The 9,712-nt window shown below is 47.5% G+C and overlaps 1 protein-coding gene across 1 annotated transcript; it reads left to right on the forward strand.

Annotated features, from left to right (window-relative positions):
- Positions 1–4,671: 4,671 nt before the first annotated feature.
- Positions 4,672–9,478, forward strand: calm2a (calmodulin 2a (phosphorylase kinase, delta)). Its single transcript, XM_072677714.1, has 6 exons — positions 4,672–4,757; positions 5,591–5,621; positions 7,755–7,898; positions 7,989–8,095; positions 8,187–8,322; positions 8,485–9,478. The coding sequence occupies exons 1-6, from the start codon at positions 4,755–4,757 to the stop codon at positions 8,511–8,513; spliced, it is 450 nt and encodes a 149-aa protein (XP_072533815.1). The 5' UTR covers positions 4,672–4,754; the 3' UTR covers positions 8,514–9,478.
- The last annotated feature ends 234 nt before the right edge of the window (positions 9,479–9,712 follow it).

Genomic DNA, 9,712 nt, shown 5'->3' on the forward strand with positions numbered 1-9,712 from the left:
GGCGTGAACAGCTGCCTATGGAACTGGGTTACCGGCCTTTATATGATTGCTAATAGTGAATTGTATGGAGCTATGCTTCCTACTCAGATTCAGTCAAATACTGCAAAAGTAACAGAATGGTGCTTTACATTACAGAGGGTTAGTGACCCAAAACATACAGTAAAGGCAAAGGAATGAACCAACCTCGTCACTCTCCTGAAATTACCCCAGCTGACCATGTCGGCAGATGTGAAATGATGATTGGTTGAGGAATGATTTGTGTGATTATCATTATAAACCACAGGTAGTAATTATTAAGACTCTAATTATTAAATGCTAATGGTGTGAAACACACACACACACACACACACAGTTATTCAATCTCAGCTAAATCTTGTCTCTAAACAATGCTTAAACCTGCACCAGGCCGTTTGGTTGAAGGCGCAGTTTCCATACTTCGCCACTGGGTGGCAGTGCGCCGTAGTGTTTATGGGAGGGTGCAGTCAATCACGAGAGGCAAAGTGTTTTAGTCTGGGCAGACACCTGCACCTCTGCAGCTCCTAGTCTGCCTATGCAGCATGGACGCAGTGAGTGAGTGTGTGTGCGTGCGTGTGTGTGTGTGGTGGTCCCTGCAAGATGAGATCATCAGAGTGCTTTGCAGTCCTGCACTGCAGAGGGAGTCCCACACAAGGAGTGGGGGTCAAGGGCAGTGCACTGCATGTACGTGCCCACACTCACTCCTTCTGCCTCGTACACACATTCTCAAATTTGCTTCCCCCCCCCCATCTCTGTATCTCACCCTCTCTTTCTTTCTATTGTTTATTTTTTTTTTTTGCTCTGTCTGGACTAAATGGGACCCCCCTAACTGTTCCTTTCCTTGGCGGCTCCTCCTTTTCCATGCTCTCCTTGCAAAACCTCCTCCTTGCTGTACGTTTGCGTTTGTTGTCTTCCTTGTGACATTAATAACCTTTTATTATCTGCGTATATCTGCTTATGTCATTTTAGAGAAGCCCAGCCTCCACCCCACCCCCACAAGTTCTCCCAGACACCTCTCCTCTTGTGCCTAAATTAATAACCACTATTAATATTGGGTCAAGAGTGACATAACACCTAATCTAGAGCGGTTTGTTTTTTTCGAGTGCGCCGGCCGTTTATGCTCACGAGCCTGCAGCTGGACTTTGCACACTGCAGGCTATTATCACATGGCTGTAAAGCCATAAAGCACGGAGGTTTTGAACTAAGCCCTTTCATGACACAGAAGCCTTATCTACTCCTTACGTCATCGGTGGAGACCCTGGGCTTGCTTTTAGTTGCCGTATCTGCAGTTGCAGAACTGCTCAGTTGGTCAGAACTGCTGACCATAAGCCAACGGTTCAGAATAAGCATGGAAAGAAACCTGCTCCGGAAGATGCGAAAAAACAATGACATGCGGACTGCCGCTCAGGTGCTCAAGGGCACCAACGCCTGCCTATAAACCAAAGCTGAGTATGGCGGTGCAAAAGAAGATGTACTTGCGAAAAGTAACTCAACCGCCCTATGCATTCTTAGGCCTCATTCATTAAAAATGACGCACCCACCTGGACGTCGGGAGGCTTAAACGAGAGGCCTCGCACAAAGCAAAGGGCGGGAGGATGATTGTGAGGCCTTCTCTGAGCAGAAACGACTTTAGGAACCAGCTCAGCAAGCAGCTCCGAGCCCCAATTATCAACGCTTCTTCTCATGTGCCGCATCCTCTGCACAACGAGGTCGCATGCCCAGTTCAGGCCAGGACTCTGCCACGTCTGACCCCGCCTGGCTCGTAGGGTCATGCTTCAGTTTGAACCTTCTATACTCTATCTTTTGGAGCCTTCTATCACGGACAAAGGGCACGTCGCTCCGTTAGAGAGGCAGGTAGCTATATAGCAAGCTTTCCGAAAGGAATTCAAGCCAGGGAAAGGAACAGTGAAAGCAGAGGATGGTGAGTCATTTCAGGAATGGCAGCACATTTTAGAGCAGCGCAGACACAAACTTGCCTTCACACTCAAACCCACATACAGTATACCATTCCTCATGCACCGACCTCCTGCGCCTATTCTAGGACGAGCGCGTCATGCAGGAGACCTTAGTGTATGTGCACTTGCACAAACACGATCTCACGCTGAAGGCACAGCAAGCACGCGTTATATAAACCGGGATAAAATGCCGGCTTTCTTCACACCCACAAAGAGCCCTTTCATGACAGTCACCAAGCCAGCCTATAAAAAGCATACAACTCAAACAGAGATAGGCAAATCCTCGTCCTTTAAGTGCACATGGACATACAAACACAAGCACTGGTGCCGAAGCATGAGGCACACAAGAGGGATGTACACTGGAGCGCACAGTGCCTGGCTGCAACCCAGCCGCTCTACATCAAATAGATTGGATTCAGGCTTTATGGCCCATTTATGTGCTCCTGGAGTATATTCCAATAAGCCGTTTTCCTGGAAACCTTTGACCTTTGAACGCACTCAACCTATCCCTAGAGTCCCGAAGGTAGCGCTGCATCCAAAGAGTGAAGCCAATTTCAGTTCCAATCAATCGGAGCTGATGGACATGCCACGAAAGATGCTGCCATCTCTAATTGAGTAGAAGAACCACCAGCCATTCAGCTCATAAGAAACCCGGTGTGGAACATGTTAACATACAACTGGGGCTATAAACTGTGTTTTTTCCACCCTGAGCCTGTTCGAGAAAAGGAGCTGGCAACTTTCCCCCTCGTGACTCATATATCCAGGGTCCTGTACGACTTTTTCTCCTCCTTGCGTTGCATAATCTTCTCCATGAGCTGCAATCCCAGTTCAGAAAAACAAATTTGAGTGAATGGAGTCCACTGTGTAGAAGATTAGGCCCCGGCGACTGCGGCCAGTGCCAGGCCGAGGCACTCGTACTGGGATGTGATATATCAAGCCAGCAGTCTTGGCTGTAAGAAACATTACGACATAAATGAACAGCATGTGCATGTGTGCGGTGGGTGAGAGCGCAGGGTGTGGATGCTTTACTTCCTGTTTGCGTTTGAATGTGTCTGTATGTGCCTTGGAGAACAGTGAGTGCATACATGCATACATGCACATACCATAAAAATAGACCTGTTAGAAGAACACTATGAGGTAACTTCCTTATCTAACCTGACACCACAGCAGACCTAAGATAAAGAGCCTGCAACAAGCAATACACATAAATGGGACCATGCAACATGGGTTTCCGGCTGTTTTTGAAGTGTTGGGGATTTTTTTTTTTTTTCATTTGCATACACATGCAGCGATGTCCATAAAGGACCACTTTTGGTCCCATAAAGAGACATGTCTGTAACAGAGACGTATGAGCTGGAGGAACCTTTTAAAGCTCTGACGATCCTTCACCCCCGCAAATGGGCTATGGAATCGCTCAAAGAACCATCAGAAGCACCTCGTTCATGCTTTTCGCTCCATATAGGCGTGGAGAGCAGGCTGCTACACTCACTCGAAAGCTCTGTTCTAGCACTCACAACACCTCCACAGTCTTTACTCCCTCACCTGTGACTTCCTTGGGCCCTGTCCAGGGACAGGTGGCCAGTGGGAGAGAGGGGGAGAGCTGGGCAGTCAGGCATAGAGAAGCAGACCATCAGATACTGCCTGCCGTCCCCTTAGTGAACACAAACAGACCACAGTGAGCCCACAACCCTGCTGCTGCAAGTCCCCCCCCACACCACATCTGACACACTGATCTACACACTCATCACCAAAGTCTCTCCTAACATGACCAACACAAGATCTGCTCACTGGAAAAACAGACAGGCCTTGGTGCCGTCCAAGTAGTGCTAGAGTAGGGCCATACTGCGTTCTCTGCTTCGCCCCAACACCAGCAGCGTAGAGGAAAAGCTTCACCCTGCAGGCCTGCGCTGCCCTAATCAATCTGATCAAGAAATGAAATGGATTGCACTCCATACAACCAATGCTCACACCCATCTGACTGAGTAGGATGAAGCCAGACAGCCATTATTTTATGGCTCCCCTGAAGTGCTGCGTTAGAGATTTAGCTTTTGGATGCGCCTGAAGGTGGGCTAGAGCCTGCAGTGGTAAATAACAGCCTACTCGAGCAATGCATTCTGTCATAACATTAAAAACACGTCCATCTGGGGTACATTTCCTTTAAGCTTTAGGCAGTGGGTTTCTACCAAACGTACATGGAGGAAATGGAGGACTTTTCGCACATCCTAAGTGTAACGCATTTCTTTAATGATTGTCCGTAAATACGATGCTGAGAGGTGCCCCGCCATCTCCATGTGAAGTCCATGCTGTGCCTGGGGCGATTCATGCAGCCTATAGACTGACTGGGAACGCAGTGCAACGCAGGCCAGAGAGAGTGACGCATTGCAGGTACAAACGCACCAATCACGAGCGGCTCCTGCTCACTACAGCGGGCTGTGCGGCGCGGGCCGAATCACACACTAGCAGAATGTATTCCTCCGCCGACAGCTAGTCCCAACGCGAAGAAGCGCGAGCGCGCCGGATTTTTCTACATGATCGCTTTTTATATTTTGCGCGACTAAACTGAAGTCGTGTGCAGCTTTATCGAGCCGTAAAAAATTACATTTACCAGCTGATTCGGCCACCCTTCGTTCTCCGGAGGAGAGAGTGTCGGCGGACGGAGCGAGAAGGGGGCGGAGTTTCAGACCGAGCATTAAAGGCGCGTCCAACCGTCTTCTAGTGCATCCTGTTTGTTTGCCAGCTGAGGAGTGTTGTACTTGTGGAGCTACATTTGCCTAAAACAGCGCGATGGTAAGTCTAAAAATCGTTTCTGTATGGCTGCTGTAGTGTTATTCAGTAGAAAGGATCGTCGTATGTGTCGTAGTTTTAAGCTGTGTGTGTGTGTGCGCGCGCGCGCTGATTAGAGGCGGTTTTGCCGCTCGGGCTTGACCAGTGCTGCATTCTGCCGAACACCATTCATTTCCAACGATGGACGTGTTGCGCACATTTCTCTCAATTATCTGCCATTATCAGCAACAGCGAGGCAAAACGTCCAGTATTTTAGCTTTTAACATGTCCTGTATATGTTCTCATAATCGCATTTCGTCCAAAACTCAAGCGCGAGGACGTGCAGTTCACAGTAATGTCGTTATCTGCTGTAGTTAACGTGTTGAGCAGCACTGCAGTATTAGAGCTGCTGGGTTGTGACTGTTTACAAAATGGCCTCTTATTCTTCTCTCCTTTTCTTTTTCTTTTCTTGTTTTTTTTTTTTATTGCTGCTCTAACGCTTGTTCTTCCCGGCGGTTGAGCTTGAGCCTCGCGTGTATGACGCATTTTCCCCAGCCTGGCTCTCGGTGGTCATACCGGGCTGCTCGGTGTGGTAGAAGCCCTCTGAGTGATGTCCTCGCGTTAGTGTTGAGATTACAGCAGCTATCTACAGCAGCTACAGCAGCAGCAGCTACAGCAGGTTATGAAGATGGAGGCTGCTCGCGCTGGACGCGGGAGGAGCGCTGGAGTGCTGCTGCGCCACAGGCTGCGGTAGACGCGAGCGCTCGCCGGGTCGCTCAGCCCGGAGCATCGTACGTGTTTCTGAACGGCGGGTTTTAACGTGTCCCTTCTGTCTTTCTCCCTTTGTGTCTCCGCAGGCTGACCAGCTGACAGAGGAGCAGATTGCCGGTAAGACTTTGCCGCTCCGGCCGCTGGCACGTGGCTGGTGGTGTGGATTCCCGTGGTTTTCCACCCCCACCCCTACCCCTCTCGGCTGGATTTATATTTTTTCCTTTTATGGCATATGCGCCCTAAGCCTCGCTGGGAAAGGCAATCCCCAATGAATGGACGCCTGTGGCGGCTTAAAAAAACAGAGAAAGGAGTTATTGACACTAGTTTGCATTTTATTGCCAGCGGTTTAGTTTTTAAAGTGAGCATACACTGGACCTGGTGGAGAGGGTTGACTTGATAACCAGGCTGGGCAACTTAGGGTGTGTCCTCTGCTGGACTTTTACATCTGGCTTCCCCCTAAAATGGCCACAGCCCGTTTTCTTAACGAATGGATGTAGACTGGCGATCCAGAGTGTAGTAGTGTGTCTCTTCTGGATCGAATGACTTGACTTGGTTTTCTAGTTTTTACAATCCTGTTATCTGCGAGTGTGCATGGCCTCGGATGAATTCTAAGTAGCCGGGCATTTAAACATTTAAGCATTTTAAAGGATGTGAGGAAGCTGTTGGGAAGCTTCTCATATGAAGTTCCTCTTGGAGCCACATCTAGTGGAATAAGTGCAATTAAGGTGGTCTTTTGACCCTTTGGTGGTTTGCCTCCTCCGCCCTAGATATGGCTAAAAAGCTGGATGAAGAATTACTGTTAAAATCCAGCCCCCTGTCCATGTGCTACGGGTTGGGGCTTTTAAGGCATCCCCTTGACAGGACTATTATTAGAGCCACTAATTGTGATTGGTGTTTGGTCACAGCGGAAAACCTGAACCCAAATTGCTGTCATTTAGGTCACAGCGGCCTGTCTCCATGGTGATGGTGAAGTCATAGCGGATTGTCCGCTGGGATGTAGGCATTTGGGCTTGTGCGTATTTCTCCCTGGGCACTATGAGGTCACAAGTGTCTCTACGTTGCTTTGTGAGATCACGATGGGGAATGAAGATCAAGGAGCGGCAGTCATAAACCCAGATCCTGTGTCGTTTCAGTAGATCTTGAGGTCTGCGTGTGCTGTATCTCTGTATGTGCTAGATCTCTGTAGCTTGTCTCCATAGGAACAGGGTGAGGTCACTCCGATCTCCATAGAAACAGTCTCTGTGGGTTGATCTGCATAAGTAGAGGGAGATGTTTCAGTTCCCCGAGTTCCTCTGAGGACAGACTGATGTAACAGTAGCAGGTTTATATAAGGACACGTCACAATGGAGTCGCTCACTGGGGCCATGGATTTTTACAACGATCAATTTCTCCTGGCTGTTGAAGCCATTACTGTTTTCTGTTTGCCTGTCATTTGGGGGGTGGACTGCCTACAGTATCAATACAGATCAATATATTCTGCATCAGTTACAACAGTGACTCAGCTGTAATTACTGGATGTTCCACAACACGATTTTTTTTGTGTGTGTGGCAAGAACATGCTCAGGCAGCGTAGGATCATTTTTCAGTACCTCCATAGTTTGTTAAACAGGTGAGTGTGCACACATGTTGCCCTCCGCTTATATTGCAGCTGCTGTGAGGAGCCTGCACCCCCCCCCCCCCTTCACCACAGCTACAGGAAGCACTGGTGTGTGACTAATGAATGTTGGAACCGGAGGACAGGTCATTGTTGTCATGGCACTGAAAAGCTGCCTCATGCCACAGCTTGTTGTGGCTCACCCCGTCGGTATGCGTTCAGGCCCCCAGCTCTTTGGGCTACTCCCAGGCTTTGCTCACTTTGTGTGTAGCCTGTGCGCTGGACTGTCCATATAGTCACCAAGACTATTGCACAAGTGTTATAAACTCAGAATTGGGTCGAGGTGCTTGTGCATTCTGCTTACAGTTTGTTGCGTTGGGATTTGGCCTAGAACTGGAGAGCCTACAAGTGTTCTGGCATTCCTTGACCGCAGTTAAGGACTGCGTGGAAGAACTTATTTATCTCTCTCTGGCCTTTTATGGTCACTTGCCTGTACAGTCAGGTGTAAAGTAAATCAGGGAATTCCTTTCTGTAAACTGCTGCGGGCATGGGCTCTTGACCCCTTTTGGTATCTTTGTGAATTTTTAGTTGTATAAAAATTTAAGCTTGATACAAATTTTTTTTTTGTTTTTTTTCTTTTCCACTACAAACTACAGAATTCAAAGAGGCATTCTCACTCTTTGACAAGGATGGAGATGGCACCATTACAACCAAAGAGTTGGGCACTGTCATGCGCTCTCTGGGCCAAAACCCCACAGAGGCTGAGCTGCAGGACATGATCAATGAAGTTGATGCCGATGGTAAGACAGACACGCATGCATGTGCACTCACAAACATGATGTACTGTAACAATAACCTGTGGAGCTGACATCGGTGCCTCTTCTCCACAGGAAATGGCACGATAGACTTCCCTGAGTTCCTGACCATGATGGCAAGGAAGATGAAGGACACAGACAGTGAGGAGGAGATCAGAGAAGCATTCCGTGTCTTCGATAAGGTAAATCTTCCACTGCATCAACAGAACAAGCCGAGGAGCACTAGTTGTTTGGTCCAGGGCAGTCTTTGACCCAGGATCTCCTCTCCTCTAGGACGGAAATGGGTACATCAGTGCTGCTGAGTTGCGTCATGTGATGACAAACCTGGGGGAGAAGCTGACTGATGAGGAGGTCGATGAGATGATCAGAGAAGCAGACATTGATGGTGATGGTCAGGTGAACTACGAAGGTGAGTCACGCGTCACATCTGGTGGCAGCTCATGGCCTCGCAGTTCTGTATTTTCAGCAGTCGTTTGGCTTTACCTGTCGTGCCCCATTTAGGTGTGGCAAGAGAAGATGCAGAAGTTGTCATGACTAAACCACCTTTCCCATCTTTTCTGTGTCTCCACAGAGTTTGTACAGATGATGACGGCGAAGTGAAGGCCTTGTACAGATCCTCTCTTCTATAAATAATTTGCCTTTTTTTCTGTTTAATTTATCTGTAAAACGTTAAGTCCCCTCCCCCTCCCGGCTGTCCAAAGGAACTGCATGTAAACTGCATAGGATCTAACTCCTCATGTCCCTTTCTTTTGCTGTCATCGTGTTTTTGGAGTGACGGTGCGGTTACACGATCAGGTGCTTGTTGCGGCGAAAAGGGGGCTGTGGCGCGCAAAAAACCTGCACGTCACATCTGTCTGCCCTCCACCCGATGCGTAGCAAGAGCGGAGACCTGCCAGCTGGCTTGTCACTCGACAACAATGTTGGCAGGGCAACAATGTAGAGGAGTAACTCTGCATGGACTATGGACAAAGTATATAATATATATGAAATTTATCAGCATTGCACTACTGCAAAAAAAGGAAAAAATAAAAAAAAGACACGGGTGTATCTTCTAGATACTCGTACATAAACTCTTTTTGTATCTGCTGTTCTGTACCAGAGAACTTGTTTGAATCTTATGATGCTTTTTAATGTTTTCACTTTCTTTTCTTTTTTTTTTTCTTTCTTTTTTTTTTTTTTTTTTTTTAAACAGCTTAACGGCATTGTCATGCCTCAAATAATCCATTCCAAGTTGTATATTTTTGTTTTCCAATAAAATTTACAACCCAGATTTGAAAGGTTTCCTTGTTTCTAGAGCATCCTTAAGCCCTCGATAACTCAAAGCTCTTCAGTATGTTGCCAGTTATGCATCCCTGAGCTGATTTAGTGGGTTCAGTCCACTCACCAATTACATCAACCAGAATGTTTACAATTATTGTAGTAGAAATGGTTCATTTGTAAATCATCATACAATGTATCTCTGAGTCAACTGGTCAAATTACTATGTGTAATCACGAGATAGGATGGGGGTCCGGCCCCCTTGTCAACGCAAAATAAACGTTCATTAAAGTACTCTTGAATGACAACTGTGGTAGAAGTCCTCTTTTGTATTCGTCCCTTTTGTTTTGACTGCACCACACATGCTGGTTATAATCTGTGGAACCTGCAGCACTCAAACACAGTCCAGGGTGAATCGATGGGTTGGGGGCGGGCTACATTTATTGGATGTTTTACAATGCATGTACTAAACCGTTTACTATAGGGTTATTACACTGTAACACATAATGCGCTTGGGTTTAATTTATTTTAATTGAAGATAA

This window comes from Salminus brasiliensis, chromosome 4 (genome assembly GCF_030463535.1).
Source record: "Salminus brasiliensis chromosome 4, fSalBra1.hap2, whole genome shotgun sequence".
NCBI lineage: Eukaryota > Metazoa > Chordata > Actinopteri > Characiformes > Bryconidae > Salminus > Salminus brasiliensis.

Bases quoted from the DNA above. Each gene is read 5' to 3' on its own strand.
- calm2a (XM_072677714.1), top strand. The intron at 8,096-8,186 runs GTAAATCTTCCA...CCTCTCCTCTAG, and splicing joins CATTCCGTGTCTTCGATAAG to GACGGAAATGGGTACATCAG. The intron at 8,323-8,484 runs GTGAGTCACGCG...GTGTCTCCACAG, and splicing joins TGGTCAGGTGAACTACGAAG to AGTTTGTACAGATGATGACG.